Genomic DNA, 21956 nt, shown 5'->3' on the forward strand with positions numbered 1-21956 from the left:
TAAACCGGGGTCAGTTTTCTAATTTTCAATACGTAAACAATATAAATTTGAATCAGTAACTACTGAAACTCCAGTTTTTTTGCATTTAAGTACGCTTGTTTCAAGGTAAAACCTGCCATTCAGTAAAAAAAAAAATTGAAAGCTGCGTGCCAGCTAACGTGCGAGGCTATCGATTCTTTGTTCAATTCTCGTGTTTACTCTCGTGGTCTGGAAAGAGCCTGCAACTTTGAACGAAGCTCTCATACGCTAAATAGTTACATCTGGAGTTAAATCGAGGTTAGTTCTCTAATTTTGAATACGCAAGCAATATCAATTTGAATCAGTGACTGAACCTCCAATAGTATTGTATGCAAATAGGCTTGTATACCCTGATCCACCTTTCCTTTGTACTGATTCGAGCCTCACGTGCGAGGTGATCGATTCTTTATTAATTCTCGTGTTCACGCTCGTACTTTGGAAAAAAAGAAAAAGCATCCAACTTTCCATTCGCTAAATATTTACATCTGGAGTCAAGCAGGTTTTGATAAAGTAACATCTGTGCATCCTGCTTTCCGTCATAAAGGACGGAAACGGTTTTGCTTGAATCGTTCATCAGTGTTTTAGTGTGAATTTAGTCTCTGTGGTTACGTAATATTGTTGGACATTTCCCGGGGTCTACTCAATAAAGTTTCACACGGGTTCGCTTCGCCCAATTTTTGCTGATATAGTGCACTTCTTCTTTGTGCTACTGCAACTTAGTTTGGAGCTAAAATCTGCCGTGCCATTATTAATACCAACAGCAAACAACAATTAAGAGACTGCTTGCTAGCTCTCGTGCGAGGCGATCGATTCTTTATTAATTCTCGTGTTCACGCTCGTAGTTTGGACAAATGAAAAAGCATCCAACTTTTCATTCGCTAGAAACTTTGTTGTATAGAGGTTCGTTAATTCGAGGTTCCACTTTACAACGGTAGCATACTACCACTACAATGATCACGTCTTCCATTATGGGTCCATTTACCTCTCTTTTGCGGTCTTTCTAGGGAAAAATCTGTTTGCTATAACTCAGGACATGTTTGATCATATCAAACCTAGTTTTTGCAATATTCATTTAGGGTAAGTTTGTTTCAATCAATGCCGTCATTGGACTACGCCCACACTCACGTGACCAAAACAAAATGGAACAAAATACACAGAATTTCTCATATCATACAGGTTCCAGTTGTTCAAAGAGCGGATAACTCTATCCAGCGGATAAAATGTTAGTTGGAGTACATTTTATCAGCTGGATAGCGATTTATCCACTGGATAGAGTTATCCAATATCAACTGAAAAACTGTGAGTAGATCAAGGAATGAGGAAAACAACTTCAAACTTTCCCGAGAGAAAAGCGCGCGAAATTTGTTGGTCGTCGGAGCCGCAAGTCAAATTGTACTTGGGTAGCAACCGTCAGTAACTCAGCAACGAGATTAGCAAATGGACCTTTACCCTTTTGTCTGTAACACCTTTGGAAGGAAATAACATTGAGTTATTACTTAACAGGGTATTATGGCCAGCTTGGACACGGTAACAGAGAAAACAAATATACGCCATGTGAAGTCAAAGTCTTCTCTTGAATGAAACACAAAACAAAGACACTCTGTTGTGGTGATTGGTCGACATTTGTGATTATTTCAAAATGATCTTCTTTTAACGCTAGTGCACACGCACTAACGTTTCTTTCCAAGGCCGCTGGTCTATTTCAACAATCGTACAGGATCAGTCATTTGTGATAATTGGTATTGACATAAATTAATGTGTGAGCCGACACGCAACAGGGAACTGGATGCAAGCGTAGTACGCGAGGGCTCATGGTAAGCGAGTTTGTAAAACGAGGCGGTTGAGAAACGTGTGACATTCTACGGTCAGCCTTGTCAATTCAAAGGTTTTATCGCCGGAAGAAATAGGGGAAAAACATGTCCTTAACTTAGCACTTTTATTCATGAAATGTTCTCTGCGAGACGGTGAAATCGGAAAGAAGATTCCCGGTCGATATCTTGCCAGTGTGAATTACACGGGCTATGTGCAAACGCTCTGGTAAATCGGTCAAAGCCAAAAGTCAAGAACAACCAAACATTCGACTGACATAGTTAGATCCTTTGTGTATAGAATCTTTCAATTTATAAGTGTAAAGCATGGAGTGCTAACAGACTTTAAAAGGATGAGAAAAGTTGCTTGTTTTAGTCGTTTCGAAACTCAGTCGAATTTTTGTTCGAGGAAGCAGATGAAAATTCTCTAAAAAGCAAGTGTGCTAGTTTTAATTTCTTATCCGGGTCTTTGCTGGTTGTGCATTAAACTCTACAACAGTCGCTAAAAAATCTAGGACGTCACTGCATTTTGTCTGGCTGCAGGGAAAGGTAGTTTATTAACAATATTACAGTCTTTACAATATAAATTGTTTTAACACTAGGTTGCGTTTGAAGCAAAATCTGTTTGAACCACTGGATAGCATTCACAAGCTGTAAATCTAATTTTCAACAATGTTCGAAAACAGGCTACGTTGGTTTTCAAAACCAAAGAAAACCAAAAGAAAGCCTAGGAAACAACAATCTTAGTGTCCTTGAAGTCGCTGGCTATCACCAAGCAATCAAATTTATAAAATCTGCTAATTTTAAGGTTATAGGAAGTGTTCGCGGCCTGAGGGGTAGGGGGGGGGGGGGGCTACTCCCTTATATGGCCTATACCGGGACGTGCCGGTGAATAGGGCCCCTCTCCTCTGAACAAGGTATATAATTTCGAGCAAGTCTGTCCTTATCAGGGTCTGGACTTATCCTAGAAAGGGTATGGCTACAAGACTGTTGTCGAGTGTTAAGCAATCCGAAATTGGAGACGTTTATCTGCTGTATCTATTTAGCAGGTTATCAGTCAACAGTAGATCGTTTTTAGGACTATTGTTTTCAGTATCTAAATAGCGTCTTAAAAAACCGGCGTTGTCCTACACATGGTAGGTATTTTTAAGGTTATTTTGGTCCTAAACAGGGTCAGGGTTTCAAACCCCCAGGGGCACCCCTATACCCCAAAATGGGTAAAGTACCCCCCATCCCCGGGGAAGGGTTCCATGGCTTTTCAACCAAGGCCATGTTAAAGCTTGGGTACTTCTTCCCACACTAATTTCTGCTTGTGTAACTCTCAGCTGTTACTGGGAAACGTTATAATGGTATTGCTATAATTTTTGTTTTGTTTTGGTTTTCTTTTTTTTTAATCACCAAAATCTGGATCTCAAGTCAGACCTGGTCAAACGCTAAGCACTATAGACGAGGTTCGCACAGAGTATGCAATTCTTGAAAAAAGTATGGAAATCTGCAAACAAGAAATCCAGACGCGGAAAATGTTTGAAAATTTAAGATCAATTCTGGAAATAAGTGTGGAGTTTTGTTCAAACCTACAACAAGTGCGTAATTATTAAGTGAAATCTGTGTCAGCTAGTCGAATTTCATCTTAATTTCGTCTTAACCAAATTTTTTTTTTGTTTTAGGAGTGTGATATGACTCATAACCTTGAGTCTGGAATAGGAAAATATGGAAAATGTCTTGAATTTTGGATACAAAAATATGTACGAACCTTGTATAAAAAGACAAAACTTTTGCAAGCCAATATATATGGCGCGTTTTTAGTGTCAAAATTCAAACTATCGATTCAAACATTCGATCCTTCAATTCAAACATTCAATCCTTCAATTCAAACATTCGATCCTGCAATTCAAATATTCCATCCTTCAATTCAAATGTGCAATTGTTCGGATCAAACTTTCGATCCTTCAATACAAACATTCACTCATTCAATGCAAATATGGAATGGGTCGATTCAAACATTCCATCATTCAATCCAAATATGGAATTGTCTGTTTCAAACATTCGATGCTTCAATCCAAACACCCTTTCCTTCAATCCAGAAATGCCATTCTTCAAGTTAAACATGCATTCCTTGTATTGCCTGGCCTATCATTCAGTTCAATCATGCATTTCGTCAATTCAAACATGCCATTTTTCAATTCAAACATTTGATCATTCAATCCAAACGTGCATTTCTTCAATGAAATCCTGAAACTCAAACACTACATCATAAATTCCGCGTTCAATTTCGATAGAAAATGCTGAAATCCTGCTGTTGAAACATTCTGCGCTTTAATTTTGAGATATGAAATCCAGATTATAAATTCAAACATAGTCTCACAATGTAGTTGTGCAGTGGCTCGATTCAAACATTCACTTCGGCGATTCAAACATTCAGCTCAGCAGTCCAAACTTTCAGTTCCTCTCCAGTAGTCTGGAACCGAGGGGACTCTGTAAAACGAGGATACGGACGGGCGGATGGCGGACGACGGATGGGGCTTTTAAAAAAAAAAAGAAGAAGAAGAAGAAGAAGAAGAAAAAAGGATGTTGATACGGTTAAATTTATTGGTTAATTATCACCTTCTAAGAAATGCCAGCTTTGGCTATTTTTTTATTTTATTTTTTTTTATCTTTTGTTTAAATTTGAACTAATTTTTTATCTTATTGTCAGTCAAACAGCGAAAACGCTACGGAATGTTTCTCTTCGTTTTTCAACCAAATCAGTCGGAGTTTGCAGTGGAACTCCGTACATTAATACGACACACCATCCGGCAAAACAACACGTTCACATTCATGAACATTTACAGGATAATCTGATTAACGGGTAAAGTACTGTACGAGCTCTTGTTAGGCATTATAGATTGGAAATCGTGGTTATTGTTCGAACAGACAGATCGATACAAGTTATCAAAAAATTATGTTAAGATGTCCAAAGATTTCCCTGCGTCAGATTTGCGAACGTGTCAGAGCAATTGGATAAAGCCTTATACGCCCGGTTTATTCAGCAGTGGAACACCAATTTCAGGTGCGCTTCTTCAGAAGAAAAGCGAAACATTTCTCAGCGCAGTTGGACGCGAAGTCGACCGATCGCGAAAGCTTCAAAGCATCAACCGGTTGGTTAGACAACGTTAAAAATCTATTCACAATTAAATTGTTTTCTTTATTTCATTCCTTTTCATTCCTGTCTCATTAATATTCATATTTTCGATTATCCAGACTCTGATTATCCGGACATTTTATTCAAGTCCCAACGAATCCGGATAATCGAGGTTCGATTGTACCAAGTTCACGGAGAAGACGACCTCTGACCTGACTGGGGACTGAAGGCCGCCGCCGAGGCAACTGGGGGAAAACCAGAAACTGACCGAAAAAAACATGTTTTTCTGTCAGGTAAAAAAATCTGAATGTTCATAAAAGAGAAAAACCCGTCAAAATCCGCAATGAATATCAAAACCGAAAAGACGCAAAACCCGATCAAACAAACTCCCCATATTGCAAGGAAAACTTCGCTTGTGTACAAATTTAAAGAGAAGAAAATGACACATTCAAAAATCCTACACAGGGAAATCTTTGGACATCTTAACATAATTTTTTAATAACTTGTATCGATCTGTCTGTTCAAACAATAACCATGACTTCCAATCTATAATGCCTAACAAGAGCTCGTACAGTACTTTACCCGTTAATCAGAACGTGTTGTTTTGCCGGATGGTGTGTCGTATTAATGTACGGAGTTCCACTGCAAACTCCGACTGATTTGGTTGAAAAACGAGGAGAAACATTCCGTAGCGTTTTCCCTGTTTGACTGACAATAAGATAAAAAATTAGTTCAAATTAAAAAAAAAGATAAAAAAAAGATAAAAAAAAAATAGCCAAAGCTAGCATTTCTTAGAAGGTGACAATTAACCAATAAATTCAACCGTATCAACATCCTTTTTTCTTCTTCTTCTTCTTCTTCTTCTTTTTTTTTTTAAAAGCCCCATCCGTCGTCCGCCATCCGCCCGTCCGTATCCTCGTTTTACAGAGTCCCCTCGGTTCCAGACTACTGGAGAGGAACTGAAAGTTTGGACTGCTGAGCTGAATGTTTGAATCGCCGAAGTGAATGTTTGAATCGAGCCACTGCACAACTACATTGTGAGCCTATGTTTGAATTTATAATCTGGATTTCATATCTTAAAATTAAAGCGCAGAATGTTTCAACAGCAGGATTTCAGCATTTTCTATCGAAATTGAACGCGGAATTTATGGTGTAGTGTTTGAGTTTCAGGATTTCATTGAAGAAATGCACGTTTGGATTGAATGATCAAATGTTTGAATTGAAAAATGGCATGTTTGAATTGACGAAATGCATGATTGAACTGAATGATAGGCCAGGCAATACAAGGAATGCATGTTTAACTTGAAGAATGGCATTTCTGGATTGAAGGAAAGGGTGTTTGGATTGAAGCATCGAATGTTTGAAACAGACAATTCCATATTTGGATTGAATGATGGAATGTTTGAATCGACCCATTCCATATTTGCATTGAATGAGTGAATGTTTGTATTGAAGGATCGAAAGTTTGATCCGAACAATTGCACATTTGAATTGAAGGATGGAATATTTGAATTGCAGGATCGAATGTTTGAATTGAAGGATTGAATGTTTGAATTGAAGGATCGAATGTTTGAATTGATAGTTTGAATTTTGACACTAAAAACGCGCCATAAATATAGGCCTTTCAACGGTTCTGCTACAATTTATCCACACGGTGACAAAATATAAAATATAACAAGTAGCTACAAGGAGCCATCAGAGCTCATTTCGGCAGTGAAAACAGCGTTGGTCTAATGCAGTTGCCTCGCCATGCGATAGATTCAGTTCAATTCAATATTCTGTCTGTCCATTGATCAGGCTTACTAGTCTTCATTGTAGAAGCTGGAAGCTGCGTTCTGTTTGAGTGAAAAATTGAACAAATGTTATTTCTTAGAATTACATCGAGAACTTAGAGAAAATGCCGGCAAAACATGGCAAAAACCGACATCTGCTGATAAACAGTTTCCATGAAATTTTAATCCGAGAGAACCCAAGACAAAGAATATTTGACCAAAATGTGAGAAATGTAACTTCTATGATAAACAACAGCTTCACAAGATTTGCTAAGATTAAATAAAAACATCTTCATCAAATACAAATATTACAAAATGGTAACCGACTATAAATATGTTTAAACGTGGAAACAATCCTCTGAAGCTAGTAGCTACCTGTAAGCTGAACAAGAAACTCTCTTCCGCGTGCGAATCAGCAACAGTGCTAGTGAACAGGCTACAAAAATCGTGGCTGGAACTTTCAGGGCGTGTCGTCAGTGACACAGGGAACTGCGATCCAATGGAAACTGTCTGATGGGGAGCGAAGTGACACAGGGGAAGCTGGGATAACGGGGGTGGCTGAGCGGGTGACTGAGGCGGATACGTGTAATCGGGGAACCGGGACCCTGACTTTAAAGCTCCGTTCTCCATGTCATACCCTGACGGGTTCACTAGGGAATTAATTGGTGAATTATAACCATTTTGACTAAGACTCTGGAGGTGGTCCTTCAAGCTTTGGATGTAATTTGTAGCGATCTGCAGTAGTTCTAGTTTTGTCTTCACTCGGGTTTGTTCGTAGTTGGGAATCGTGCTTCGTAGCTCTTCGTAGGCCTCGTTCATCTTTCGGATCCGTTCTCGTTCGTGTTGGTTTGCCAAGAGTCGCTTTTCTCTGGACATTTGTCGTTTTCGGGCTGGTTTGTTTGTTTGGTCTTCAATAAAGCATTCCATAACTGAAAGTAAAACCGGATAGTAGAGAGTGAATTAGGGGGTTAAAATTGAAAAAAAAAAAGTTACGTAAATTCATGATCGAAAGTTAAGTCCCGACCAGCTGCCCCTGGATCTCCGAGGATGATACTAAAGAGAAAACATCACCGACCTAGGGTATTAACCATTGTATAAACAATCCGGAAATATCGATTGTAAATCATTCTAGAAAGCTCACTATTAATTAAGTTAGTGGAATTTAGTATTGTCAGTGTATATTAGTCTAAAATATTTGACCATAAAGCGCTGCGGTTAAAATAAAAACCAAGATGAGTAGCAATCAGGGGACTATAAAAAAAAAGGTAAATTGAAGTCACAGATCATTTGAAACAGTTTCATTTAAAGTTGTATTTCTTAACAGCGCTCGTCTTGTAAGCAAAAAATTTCATCGATTTCTTAGCACTTTAAGAAGGTTTGCGAAAAAATGTGGAAATTCGGCAGGGTTTTCTTAATTTTGGATGAGTAAACGTGATATCTGCCAATTAAAAGTGCATGATGTAGAAGTATATCCTCAGTATTATCGACTAAACCAAGACAGGTAGGAAGGGTCAAAGAAAAGTCTTGAGGCTTAACCTGATGCTGTATCAACCAGTATTGTACGTTTTGCCAAAAATTTTGAACAAAATCACATTCCCAGAAGAGATGGATCAGGGTTTCTGTGTTTTGTTTACAGAAGGTACAGGCGTCCATTAAAGAAATACCTATTTTATAGAGGTAATTTTGCGTGGCAATTCTTCTGCGAAGGAGTTTAAATTGGAAAGTTAAAAGTTTAGTTTCTCCAGTGCAATAAAAGCCCAGAATATATGACTCATCTCATTTGATCGAATTTTCGTAATTTCCACAGTCAGTTATCCATTTTCTCTGGCTTTTAGCTGGTGTTGAAGTGATTCCTTTAACGATTAATTTATAGGCTTCTTTGCAAAAGTTTGAAGATGATAGTAGCTTTTGGCCGCAAGTCGTTTGGGTTTTGGAATTTGTCATAACCGGATCCTGAAAAGACTTTTTCAATTTGTTCATGGCAGACACAACACCGTAGTACGTGAAAAAAGTGGTCTTAACTTTATAACGAGATTTAAAGTCCTCATACTTTAAAAAATCGGACGTATGATCTAAAATGTCTTTGAACTGAATGACTCCCGCACGGGACCAATTTCGATAAAAGACGGGTTGATTAGCCATCCTTATTAAGGAATTGTACCAAATCGGTGAATTTCCAATGTATGTTGGTGTAATGACCACAACGGTAAAAGAAACTCCAGCATTCCGTAATAATAACACGCTTTATTGAAAAAACGACAAACGAAAACTGCCTCCAAATGATGCGGCGAAGAAACTGCTAAACAGCGTAGCGATGAAGTGAGGCGGTGAAGTGAAGCGAAGCGATGCGGTCAAAACTAGAACAAAACAAGCAAACAAAACGTTACAAAATGAACTAGCGCAAATAGATGGCGCGAAGGAAAAACTGACACTTACATTTGTTGCGGAGCTGGATACAAACCAAAGTAACTGAAAAAAACCGACTGTCCTGAATCATATAGCGGACGAACAAACTTGTAGGTTGACAAACTGCTCTCGCGGTGAAGAGATATACTAACACTAAAACCGCCAAAAAATTCTATATAAACTGCCAAAACTTGTGAACAAAAATGTGAATAAATAACACTAAATTACGCAACTACAAATACCGCACGCACGAGATATAGACAAGAACATTCCTACACAAAATAACACAATAACCTAAATGACTACGCGTTTAGTTTCTACACCGGCCCCTTAGTGTTGAAACACGGGCGAAAACACTTACAAATATTATAATAAACTAAACGACCCTAAAAAAAAGACTTGTACATTGCAAGATAGCGATAGCTAAATAAAGCTAGCGACGCGAGACTAATTTGGGTAATAACGCAAAAGAAACACGCGGCGAGACTACACGCGTGTGAATAATCGCAAACTACCCGAAAACCAGTACAAGAAAATGTTCATTTCTATTTCAATTACGTGTCCGGTTGTAATCCGTAGTAAGCTCTCGCTGAAATCCTTAAAGTTCATATCACACAGTGTCTTCTCTTTCAACAATGAGACAAAGCTTGTCAACTGGTCTTTCAAGAACGCTAGCAGATTTAACCTTTACTTTGGCTCGACGAACCAGGCCTTTGCTGTCCGGAAACACTTCGACAACCTTTCCGAGAGGCCACGAATTACGGTGCGAATTTTCCACGGCAACAAGCACCACATCCTCAACAGCTAAATTTCTTCTGGGGCGTAGCCATTTTTGCCTCCTTTGAAGAAGAGGCAAGTACTCTTTGGTCCATCTTTTCCAAAAGATGTCTGCCAGATACTGAACCTGTCTCCACCTTCGTCGTGACAAAAGATCCTCTTTACGGAACAGCCCTGGTGGCATTGAAGGCTCAGAGCGTAGTAGCAGCAAGTGGTTTGGTGTCAACGGCTCCTGATCCCGCGGGTCACTGGAAATAGTGGTAATCGGACGACCGTTCAATATACTTTCAACCTCGCACATCAAGGTGGCTAGACTTTCGTCGTCTGTGATTTGTTCCCGGAGAAGGGCTCGTAGAATCTTCCGGGTTGTTCGAATACATCTCTCCCAAACACCGCCAAAATGTGAGCCGTGAGGAGGATTAAAAGACCACACGATTTCCTTCTGTAACAGACTTTCGTGAATTTTCTCTTGATTCCATGCCTTTACGGATTCGCGGCCGAGTTCTTTCTCGCCACTTGTAAAATTTGTGCCGTTATCTGAACGGATCTCCTTGACCTGGCCTCTCCTTGCGATAAACCTTCTAAGCGCCAACAGGAACGAATCGGTGTCAAGACTCTGCGCGACTTCGATATGTACAGCACGAATCGCAAGGCAGGTGAAAATGACCCCGTATCTTTTAGCAAGGCTTCGCCCACGCCGCACTTGAAAAGGGCCAAAACAATCGACGCCAACGCGAGAGAAGGGTAGTTGATCTGGGGTTAGGCGATCCACTGGAAGATCTGCCATCTTCTGCTCGCACGCAGGACCTTGGCGACGCCGACAATTTACACACCTCGACAACACCCTCTTAACTGCGGATCCTGCCTTTACAATCCAGAATCGTTCGCGTAGAAGACTCAGCATGTATTCTTTACCAGAATGTCTGGAGATCTGATGATAGTGCTCGACTAGCAAGTTGGACACATAATTGTTCTTTGGCAGGATAATCTGGTGCTTAGAGTCAAACGGCTCTGATGCTAGATCCAGTCTCCCGCCGACACGCAGAAGACCATCAATCAGAACTGGATCCAGTCTCCGAAGGCAACTATTCTTCTTGACGTGCGGCACACCATTGCTTGCAGATTGGGTTAGTGAGTGGAACTCTTTGGGGAAATGATGTTGCTGGACACACTTTAAAATCTCCAATTCTGCTGTCTTTATTTCTTGAACGGTGATAGGCGGTTTGGGCGTAGCTGGAGTGGACTTCGTGACCTTCTTGCCTGTACTAGCCATCAGCAAACTTTCACGGTAGCGAAGGAACCAAGCAATCGACTTCTTCAGGCGAAACCAAGAGGAAGTTCTCTGAAAATACTCCACTAAAGGACAAACGGGCTGTGCCAATGACGTCACGTTGGCCTTAGCGTTCACCTTCACCTCTGGATCCGTATCCGGAACACTGCCCAGAATAAAGGATCAGGGGGCCAAAACTCCTTTGGCATCCAGAGAAACTCCGGCCCCTTTATCCAACGCTCGGAGTTAAGAAGAACCTCCGCTGATAACCCTCTTGAAAGGTCGTCAGCAGGGTTAAGATCTCCTCCCACGTGCCTCCACTGGTCCGGGTGAGACCCGTCTCGCCCCATGGCTATACGATTGGCCACGAACGTGTGGAACCGCTTGTTCTCATTCTTTATGTAACGCAACACAGACGTGCTGTCTGTCCAAAAGGTTGACGCATCGGTTAGCGGCAATTCAAGCTCTCTCTTCAAAACTTTATCCAAACGGACCGAAACTGTTGCGGCCGAAAGCTCTAAACGTGGAACTGTTACTTGCTTGAGGGGCACCAGGCGTGACTTCCCTTGGAGAATGGTACAGTGAATTCTGCCTCTGCTATCGACCAGACGTAGATACGAAACTGATCCGAAACCAATTTCCGAAGCATCCGAAAAGTGGTGAAGCTGACTGGATGCGATGTCCTTAAAGTCGGCTGGTTTAAGGCAGCGATCTATCGTAAGCTGTGACAGCTTAGGGAGGTCCACTAGCCATCCTTGCCAACGTACGCCGTGTTCTGTAGGCACTTCGTCGTCCCAACCCAACTTTAAGTGACAAAGGTCCTCGAAATCTTCTTAGCCGTCAAGACGAAACCAAAGGGGGTCAAAGATTGATCCTACCACAGACAAAATGCCTCTACGGGTAGGGGGCTTGGACTTGAGATTAACATCAAAACCGAATGTGTCGCCCTCTATTCGCCACTGGACACCAAGTGCGCGTTCGACTGGTAACTCGTCTTTCTGAAGGTCTAGCTTCTTGATTTCTTGTGCGCGCTCTTTCACAGGAATGCTTTCTAGAACTTCTCGGCTGGAGCTGATCCACTTTGTCGATTGGAAACCTCCTCGCTGCAACAGACTGCACAACTCATTGATATGCGCAATAGCATCCTTAACTGACGGGAGCGACTTAAGGCAGTTATCGACGTAAAAGTTCCGTTTGATCGTATTCGTCACATCAGAGGAGAAGTGCTGGACATTATCATCGGCTGTTTTACGAAGGGCAAAATTGGCACAGGCAGGCGAAGACACTGCACCGAACAGATGGACGGTCATCTGGTATTCCGCCAATGCGCGTGACAAATTGCCATCCGGCCACCACAAGAAACGAAGAAATGAACGATCACTTTCTGGAACTCTAACTTGGTGGAACATTGCCTCGATGTCCGCCATTACTGCAACGCGTTCCTGACGAAATCTTGTTAGGACACCCAAGAGAGAATTTGTGAGATCTGGTCCTTTCAACAGCAGATCATTGAGGGACTTTCCCTTGCACTTTGCCGAACAGTCGAAGACGACACGAATTTTCCCAGGCTTATGCGGATGATAAACTCCATGGTGAGGGATGAACCATGTCTTGCCTTCGCAGGCTGACTCCTTCTGTTGCACAGGAACCCTTTGGGCGTAACCTTTTGCGACAATGTCCCGAACGAAGACTTTGTAGTCGTCGAGCAACTTCGGGTTCTTCTCCAACTTCCTCTTCAGCCACCTAGAACGCTGTTCTGCTTGAACTCGATTGTTTGGAACTGGATGCTGACGGTTTCTGAAAGGTAAGGCGATTTCGTAATGGCCGTCCTTCAGCTCTGCGGATTCCTCTACGCTTTCCATGAAACGGCGCTCATCTTGGGAAAGTTCAGTCTGGCTATCAGCAATCGACTCACCGAAGTCGCGGTTGTAAAAGTGTTGCACCATCCGGTGCAGCTCAGTGTCGGCCTTAATAAAGAAATTCGATGAACGAGAACCACGAAGACAACGGGTCAACGGGCCGTTAACCGCCCATCCGACGCTCGTTCGCGAGGCGTAAGGGCCACCATCTTGACTATGCTTTACTTCCAAAGGATCTAGAACCTCAGGGACGTCACTTGCTATGAGCAGACCAATCTCTGCATCAACTTTGGGAAGCTGCACTCCGCTTAGGTGTGGCCATTTATCAACGTCATCCTGAGTGGGTATATCCTCTCTCGACACAGGTATGCTGGGTCTTGTGTACAGTGTTGGGAGGTCAATGAAAACGTCCTCGTCCAGATCGGAGATGGTAAAATCCGTAACAACAAAACTGTCCACAAGACTGTCCTTCTTTTCCAATGTTGTTAGAGAAATTGTAGTTTTTGTACCACTCACTCCTAGCTGCCTCATCAAGGTCTCGGTGCAAAACGTGGAGGAACTACCGCTGTCCAGAAAGGCGTAGGTGACTGTCGGCGTTTTACTCCCTTTGATCCAGACTTTCACCGGAACCACAGCCATGCCTGTCCTTGAGAGGCATTCATTATTGGCAGTCTTGATTTTTCCATCTGGGTTTACCAAAGCGTTCTGAGCGCGCGCGACTCCCTCGCGTGCCGACGGATTGGCGGGTGGATTTCCAGCTTGTTGCTTTCGAGCTACAGAGTTCGTGTGTAGGGCTGCAGGATGTTTTTTAGTACAGTTGGGAAACGTGCACGATTTTCTGCCAGGGCAACTCTTTGTGGCGTGATCACTGGACAGACAACCAAAGCAGAGGCCTTTGGACTTCAGGAAATCTATTCGGTCCATGTACGGACGATTTCTAAGAGAGATGCAGTTCTCTAGGGTGTGACCAGCCTGGCGATATAGACACGATACTTCTCCTACTGAAGGGGGTGTACCACGAGCGGGTGCAAAACCAGTAGGTGCATTCTGGCTACTTCCCACTTGTGCAGCAAAACTAAGTTCTCCGGCTCTTTTCGTAAGAGATCCTTTCTGCAAACGGCCGTCTCGCCTATCCAACTTGGGCTTCGTGTCTTCAACAATACTTCCAAACACGGGATTAGTGACTACTCTGGCTTCATGATCCACGAGCTGGACGAAATCGCGGAACCGTGTAGCTCTTGTTTCAGTCTCCATGATATCATCGACCAAGCGGCGCCATCTTACTCTCAAATTGAAAGGCAGCTTCAGGACTAGTTTCCGTACAGTGTCTGGTTGTTCAAGCTTGGTCAGGTGACCACTGCCCTCCATGGCGTTTTTGCATCTCATAAGGAAAAGGGAGAACCTATTGAGCCCCACGGCGTCCTCAGCCTTCACCTCCGGCCAATTCAAGGCCTTGCTCTCGTATGCAGCTACGACGCGGAAGTCGTTCCCGAACTTCTTTTTCATCAGGCGCCTAGCTTCAGGGTATCCCCTATCAGGAGGGAGAAACTGGCAGGATCTCACGAGCTCCTTTACGTCACCACTAGTAAACTGTTCAAGGTAGTACAGCCTCTCGCTACTGCTCGAAGTTTTGGACTCAATTATGTTCTCAAAGGCTCTGATAAAGGGACCGTACTCCATGGGACTGCCGTCAAAAATAGGGACTTTGGGATGGGGAAGTGAACTTTTCTTTTGTTGCGTCGCAAGCATCTCCGCGATCTTGTTCTGTTGTCGCTGTAATGCGTTTTGGTGTTGGTGTAACTCCAGCATCTCATGAAAAGCCCTCTCACTAGGCGAAGACAGCGCACCGGACTGACTAGAACCAGAAAGAGACCCATCATTGTTGGTGACTAACAGACGCTGGGGCCATTCCTGCGCTTCTGGGTTCATAGTGGAGTGACCTTGAGCAACTGGTGCTGACGAAGTTCGTCCCGGATGACTGGTTCCCAACGTGAGCGGACTTGGAACGATCAAACGCGGATTAGATTCTGCGCTGGCTGGGTTTGGAACAGCTAAAGGCCGACTCGCGTCCACTTAATCAGGATCTGCAGCAGCTATATGCGGATCAGGATCCATAAACCCGGGACTTGGAAGAACCACGCGCGGATAAGGGTCCACCACGGACGCTAAAGCTTGTTCTCTGGCTTGTGATTTGGCAATTTCAGTCTCCAAAGACAAAAGCTTTTCCTCTTGCTTGAGACGGAACCTTTGCTCTTCTAGAAATTGGCGCTTCTTGAAAACTGTTGCTTCCGCTTTCAACTCCGCAGTACGAGCTGCCTCCTTCGCTCTTACCACGGACAGGGATGAGCAACTACTCTTGCGCGAACCACGGCTACAGCTCGAACGCCTGGGTCTTCTTGAAGAGTTAGAGGCGAACCGAAAACCACCATTGCTCGCCGAATCATCCTGACTAACTTGAGAGTTTAACCGAACCGCTTCTTCAATTCTTACGATCCATTCTTGGACCTGCCGGGAAAAGTCGTCCCTTCGTACAACCTCACGATCAAAAAATTCTTGGCACCTCGCGATGCAAGTCTCGTCTTGAACGTACGATAAGTAAAAAATGTGCGCTTCTTTAAAGGCCTCGAAAGCAGCGGTAAAATCGGTTAACTTTTCCTTCACGAGATCAATGTTCTCCTCGTTTGAGAGCAACGTATCGATTTCATTCAACCTGGCGGTGACAGTCGATAACTGGCCCGATCTAGAATTCTTGAGGCGAAGAAGCTTTTCGTTCAAGACATCTTCACCAAATGCCGACATCGCAACCTGAATAACTCGGGTGTAACAAATTTTTAACGATGTAATGACCACAACGGTAAAAGAAACTCCAGCATTCCGTAATAAAAACACGCTTTATTGAAAAAACGACAAACGAAAACTGCCTCCAAATGATGCGGCGAAGAAACTGCTAAACAGCGTACGATGAAGTGAGGCGGTGAAGTGAAGCGAAGCGATGCGGTCAAAACTAGAACAAAACAAGCAAACAAAACGTTACAAAATGAACTAGCGCAAATAGATGGCGCGAAGGAAAAACTGACACTTACATTTGTTGCGGAGCTGGATACAAACCAAAGTAACTGAAAAAAACCGACTGTCCTGAATCATATAGCGGACGAACAAACTTGTAGGTTGACAAACTGCTCTCGCGGTGAAGAGATATACTAACACTAAAACCGCCAAAAAATTCTATATAAACTGCCAAAACTTGTGAACAAAAATGTGAATAAATAACACTAAATTACGCAACTACAAATACCGCACGCACGAGATATAGACAAGAACATTCCTACACAAAATAACACAATAACCTAAATGACTACGCGTTTAGTTTCTACAGTTGGGTTTTCTTCGTAATTTAGATTTGACCAAATTTCAATTACCTCTTTAGTGAAATTATCTTGAATATTTAAACCATCACCTTGGTTTAAGTTACCAGTCCGAAGTTATTTGCTGCCATGTTTCTTAGTAAAATAATCAAAAAAAGTTTCCATTTTGCTTGGTTGTTGTCATCAAGGTACTTCTGCACCCATTTGGTTTTCAAAGCGCAATTATAGGATTGGATATCTAACATTTTCAATCCACTCTTGTTCCAAGACTTCTACGTTAAGAGTGTGGTCTCTCTCTTCTTTACCCTTTCTTTTTCGTTTCCTTCTTTTTCTTTTCAGTTTTTTTTTATCTTTTCGTCCTTACTTTTTAATTGATACGCGTACATAATCGTAAAAAAAGTCGTAAGTAGTCGTAGTACTGTATACGTACCCTTAAAAATGGACTGTAAGTAGCACAAATATTCTGTTATAATTATAAGTAGTATAAGTATCGTATTGTACTATAGTGTAGGTACTGGTATTGCAATAGTGTAATTAAGTGTTGTAGATAGCATAAGTGTCGTATTGTAAGTAGCGCAAGTATTGCATTGAAGTGTACGTAGTATAAGTTTTATATAACAAGTAGTGAGTAGTGGACATAAATTTGTCCCAGTTGTAACCGGCTTTCTTCTATGTGTGTTGCAATTAAAAAGAAAAAAAACATTTTCGACACCATTCCATAGGAATAGGTCGAATAGCATTGTTATGTGTTTCATGCTCAGTTTAATCCACCATTGATCAGTATCCAGCGTTCTACACGACATCGGTATGTAACTCGGTCCTAGTCTAGTTAATCATTAATACTAATCACATACATATTGTAACATCCTCCCTTTCAAAAAATGAAAAATTGTCAATGTCATTTGAGTTCAGAATCAATGAGTCCATCAGACAAATCTGTCAGATCAGTAAATTCGAAGTAAGACAATCAATAAACGATAAGTGCTAATCACTATGACAACAGTAACGAAAAACTTAAAGTCATATGAGTCTAGTCACAGACATAGTCCTTGAGGTATGCCGGGCTCGTCCTGATTCGCTCTGACCTCCGACACTGTTCAGGGATGTTCACCACTCGAGGGGGTGACTGTTGAGGGGTGCTGCTTTGGCAGGGCGTAACCGCTGTAGTAGTAGTCGCTTCTTCACCTGCGCTGGCCATGTCCGGTTCTGGCTCTGCAATTAGAGGTTCAGCTGGCGGTTCAGACGTTTTTCGCAGATGCTGTCGGTTTCTGCGGTAGACTGCTCCGTTGTCCGTCTCAACGGTATACGATCGCCCGTCAAGCCTTGCAGTAACTTGGGCTTTGCGCCAAGACTTGTCGCCAAGCTTGAATGGCTTCATTCTGACTACGTCACCTTCCGAGAGGCTGGGTAGATCTTTTGCTGACCGGTTGTAGTACTTTGCTTGGATCTGTTGGCGTTGTCGCAGCTCTTTCTTCTCACTTTCCAGATTTATGGTCTTGGGTAGTAGTAAACTCTGAGCCGTAAGAAGGATTGTCTTGGTTCTTCGGCTCATCAAACGTTGTGCCGGGCTGGTTGTCATTCCTTGTGTAGGCGTGTTTCTGTAGTCGAGTATGGCAAGGTATGGGTCGGTTCCAGCCTTGATGGACTTTTTCAGGATGCATTTGGCTGTCTTCACCCCAGACTCGGCCTTGCCATTAGCTTTGCTATTTCCAGGACTGCTGGTTAGATGTTCAAAATCCCACGTTCTTGCGAATTCTGCAAACTCGTCAGATGTAAATTGCGGGCCATTGTCGCTGATCACTTGGTCCGGTATGCCATAGCGGGCGAAGTGACTTTTCAGCTTCAGGATGGTGGTGCTGGCTTTGGTGTTTAGCAACCTGTCCACCTCCCAGAAATTGCTGTAATAGTCTACCGTGACTAAGTAATCTTTGCCATCGAGGGTAAAGATGTCTGTGGCAATCTTTTCCCAAGGGCGAGATGGGACCTCGTGAGACATCAGGGTCTCTTTGGCGTGCGACATGGTGTCGAGTTCTCTACACGTTTCACACGCGGAAATGTGCTGTTTCATTTCTGCAGACATGCCTGGCCAGTAGATACATTCACGTGCTCGCCTCAGACATGCTTCTACTCCGAGGTGGGACGAGTGAATCTTCGCCTTCATGTCTGCTCGAAGATTCCTTGGAATCACGACTGCGTTCCCTTTGAAGATCAGCCCATCTTGGACGGTTAGTTCGTCGCGCATGCTGAAGTAAGGGTGAGTCAGTGCCAGGGCATCTTTCTTGTCTTCAGGCCATCCTACGAGGATAGTCTCTGACAACTCTCTCAGTGATGGGTCCTTCCGGGTTTCTGCCCTTATTTCATCTAAACGCTGGTCAGAGATGGGCAGATAACGGACCATGTTGACTGATTCTACGTCGTCTACCTATGTGCCTTTGTAGGGCAGGTAGGCTCGTGACAACATGTCAGCCAGGTGCATGTTCTTGCCACGCTCATAGTGCACGGTGAAGTCGTACTTCTGCAGTCTCATCATCATTAACTGGAGACGTCGAGGTGCTCGAGCGAGTGGTTTCAGGAGAATCGCTTCCAGTGGCTTGTGGTCACTTTCGATTTGTACATGGCGACCAAACGTGTACTGGTTGAAACGCTCAAGAGAATCGCTAGCATCTCCTTCTCTATTTGGGCGTAGCGGGTTTCTGTATCGGTCAGGGCGCGACTTGCGTACTCCATGGGCTTGCCATTCTGAAGTATCGCTGCCCCGAGGCCACTCTGGCTCGCATCGCACTGTATGGTGAGGTCCTGTGCAGGGTCGTAGTAACATAGAACAGGCGCTTCTGTTACTAGCTGCTGTACCTTTGCGAAAGATTGGTCCTGCTCCGAGGACCAGTGCCATGGGGTATCCTTCCGAGTCAGGCGACGAATCGGTTCCATGACCTCTGACAGCTTCGGAAGGAACTTGGCTAGGTAATTGACGAATCCGTTGAGGCGTTGAACGCCCTCAACATCTCGTGGCTTAGGCATCTTCGTGATTGCCTCCACTTTAGCAGGATCAGGCTTCAGGCCCTTGCTCGTCAGAAGATGACCCATGAAGTTGACTTCGCTCATCCTCAGCTTCATCTTTTCTCGGCTTAGGACGATGCCGCGGTCCTTGCACCTGTGTAGAAGATCGTGTAAACTCCTGTCATGGTTTGCGATTGCTTCTTCGTCGGTTCCTCCAGTACCATAGATAAGGATGTCATCTGCGATGCATAGAACACCAGGTAGGTTTTCCAACGCATGAATGAGGTGTTTCTGGAATATCTCAGACGAGGCGGAGAGACCGAATGGCAAACGAATCCACCGGTACCTGCCATAGGGTGTGGCAAAGGTAGTGAGTACACTGGATTCAGGGGCGAGGACGCAGTGCCAGTATCCCGACTTGAGGTCAACCGTCGAGAATACTCTTGCTTGTGAGAGTTCCGGAAGTATGTCCTCAAGTACAGGAAGTTGATACCTTTCTCTCTTCAAGGAGGTGTTCAACGGCCTTGGGTCGATGCAGATTCTCAGCGCTCCGGATTTCTTCACAGCCACAGCAAGGCTGCTAACCCATGGAGTGGGCTCGTCGATTGAAGCTATGACCTCCAGCTGCTGTAGTCGATCCAACTCTTCCTTCAGTTTGCTTTTGAGTGAAGTTGGGACGCGGCGAGGCGGTGCAACGACGGGAGTAGCACCCTGTTCTACCTCAAGATGAACTGTTCCTGGAATTGTTCCTAGCTCTCTTTGGAACACTTCTGGGTATTGCGCTACTATTTCATCAGCTGTCTGCACACTCTTGACCTCCGTCCTCGTTTGTTCAGGCGGTTCCGTGATCTTGAAGTTTTGTAGGTTGACAGTAATCAGGCCCATCTGTTGAGCTGCCTTCGCTCCTATGAGTGGCGTCAGTTGTCTGTCAACGACAAGGAATTCCACAGAGAACTTCTTTTTGTTCTTTGGATTGTGGAGAATTAATCGACAGGAACCCAGGGGCTTTAGTGTTGTGTCGTTCCACATTTGTAGCGTCTTCGTGGTGCGTTCGAGCTCCTTGTCAGCTACAAATTTGACAGGAATGACATTCACCGAGGCGCCACTGTCTACTTGGAACTTCACTTCTTTCTTGTCAACAACCATTTCGGTGTAGATTACTTTTGGGTAATGTTCTTGCGTGACGGCGTGTATTGTTTCCGGTTGTGAAACAATGCTTGTAATGTACTCCACATCACTGTCATCGGAAGATTCTTCTCTCAGGCTGTGTACTTTTCTAGTGGGTGCTGTGCATTTTGCTTCGAAGTGATTTCTGCCACCACACTTTGTACATTTCGCTCCCCACGCTGGACACTTGCCTTTCTCGAAGGGATGAACTTTGCCACAAAATTTGCATGTTTTGCGTAGCTTTGTTTCCGGTTTCCACTCGCGGCCTTTCCTTGACTTGTCATCGCGGCGTTTTGATGGCGGGTGTTTATCTTTCAAACTATGTACATCTTCGCTCTGAGCGCCAGAGATCGTTTTCAATTGCGAATTTGTCGCTTCAGAACTCTTGCAAAGATCGATACATTTCGGGAGAGTGAGCTTCCTTTCTTGCAGGAGTCGTTTGCGAGTGCGGTTGTCTCGAATACCCTGGACGATCCTGTCACGGATGATCGAATCACGCATGCAATCACAGAAATTACATGTTTTCGCGAGTGTGCGAAGGGCGGTGACATAAGCATCAATGGTTTCGTTTTCACTTTGACTTCTAGAGTTAAAAGTGTACCTTTCGAAGGTTTCGTTCAGTTCGCCGATGGCGAACTCGTCGAACTTTTCCATAATCTTCACGAGGTTGTGTTTATCTTCAGGGCAGTCGAATTGAAAGCCATTAAAAATCTTTAACGCTTCGACTCCAATACAATGAAGAAACAATGCGACCTTGTACGCAGGCAGTTTCGGGTCGAGTTGAGCAATTACCATGTAGTTACTCCACATTTGCTTCCAAACTTTCCAGTTGTCCGCCATGTTTCCAGTCGTCACTAACTTGCCAGGAGGCATTATTCCGGCCATCGCGCCGAAAGAGGGTTGTTGCACATTTGCAATTAATCCCGGTGGAGCTTGTATATTTTGCGAAGATCCAGCTTGTGATCCAGTTGGTGGTACTTCAGGTACCGCTTCTGAGTCAGACATGCTTACAGGCTTGTTTCAGCTGTAGTTCACGCGACTCCGTAAGTTGTAGGCGATGAATTCGTTATCCTATTTCGCTGCCACCATGTTTCATGCTCAGTTTAATCCACCATTGATCAGTATCCAGCGTTCTACACGACATCGGTATGTAACTCGGTCCTAGTCTAGTTAATCATTAATACTAATCACATACATATTGTAACATTATGTTTTGCCAGTTTATTTGAAATTTCATGTTTGCACTCGCGTTAGCTCACCATGTCTGGAATCTTAGTTTTAAACTATCGCCTGTTTTGGTAATATTTAAACTTTATAAAAAGGAGACATTATAATAGATTTTGAAAATCGGTCAACGTGAAAATATTTGAATTTAATTGTTCTTGGGACGAAGCAG

The 21956-nt window shown here is 43.4% G+C and overlaps 3 protein-coding genes across 3 annotated transcripts; all 3 read right to left on the minus strand.

The window, feature by feature from the left end:
* Positions 1-9735: 9735 nt before the first annotated feature.
* LOC146465854 (uncharacterized) lies at positions 9736-11175 on the minus strand. The gene has a single exon (XM_085127977.1). It carries the CDS (start codon positions 11173-11175, stop codon positions 9736-9738), a length of 1440 nt encoding a protein of 479 aa, XP_084984103.1.
* Positions 11176-11312: 137 nt separating this feature from the next.
* On the minus strand, positions 11313-14960 carry LOC146465855 (uncharacterized). Its single transcript, XM_085127978.1, has 2 exons — positions 12051-14960; positions 11313-11975 (listed from the first exon to the last, which is right to left on the minus strand). Exons 1-2 carry the CDS (start codon positions 14958-14960, stop codon positions 11313-11315), a joined length of 3573 nt encoding a protein of 1190 aa, XP_084984104.1.
* Positions 14961-18964: 4004 nt separating this feature from the next.
* Positions 18965-21565, minus strand: LOC146465856 (uncharacterized). Its single transcript, XM_085127979.1, has one exon. It carries the CDS (start codon positions 21563-21565, stop codon positions 18965-18967), a length of 2601 nt encoding a protein of 866 aa, XP_084984105.1.
* Between the last annotated feature and the right edge of the window lie 391 nt (positions 21566-21956).

The sequence above is a fragment of the Pavona decussata genome, unplaced genomic scaffold, assembly GCF_977016875.1.
Source record: "Pavona decussata unplaced genomic scaffold, jaPavDecu1.1 SCAFFOLD_155, whole genome shotgun sequence".
Taxonomy (NCBI): domain Eukaryota; kingdom Metazoa; phylum Cnidaria; class Anthozoa; order Scleractinia; family Agariciidae; genus Pavona; species Pavona decussata.

Coding starts and splice junctions, on each gene's coding strand:
- LOC146465854 (XM_085127977.1), bottom strand. CDS start 11,175: ATGGCTAGTACAGGCAAGAAGGTCACGAAGTCCACTCCAGCTACGCCC.
- LOC146465855 (XM_085127978.1), bottom strand. CDS start 14,960: ATGAACCCAGAAGCGCAGGAATGGCCCCAGCGTCTGTTAGTCACCAAC. Junction 11,976..12,050: donor GTAGAGGCATTTTGTCTGTG/GTAGGATCAATC, acceptor TGTCACTTAAAG/TTGGGTTGGGACGACGAAGT.
- LOC146465856 (XM_085127979.1), bottom strand. CDS start 21,565: ATGTCTGACTCAGAAGCGGTACCTGAAGTACCACCAACTGGATCACAA.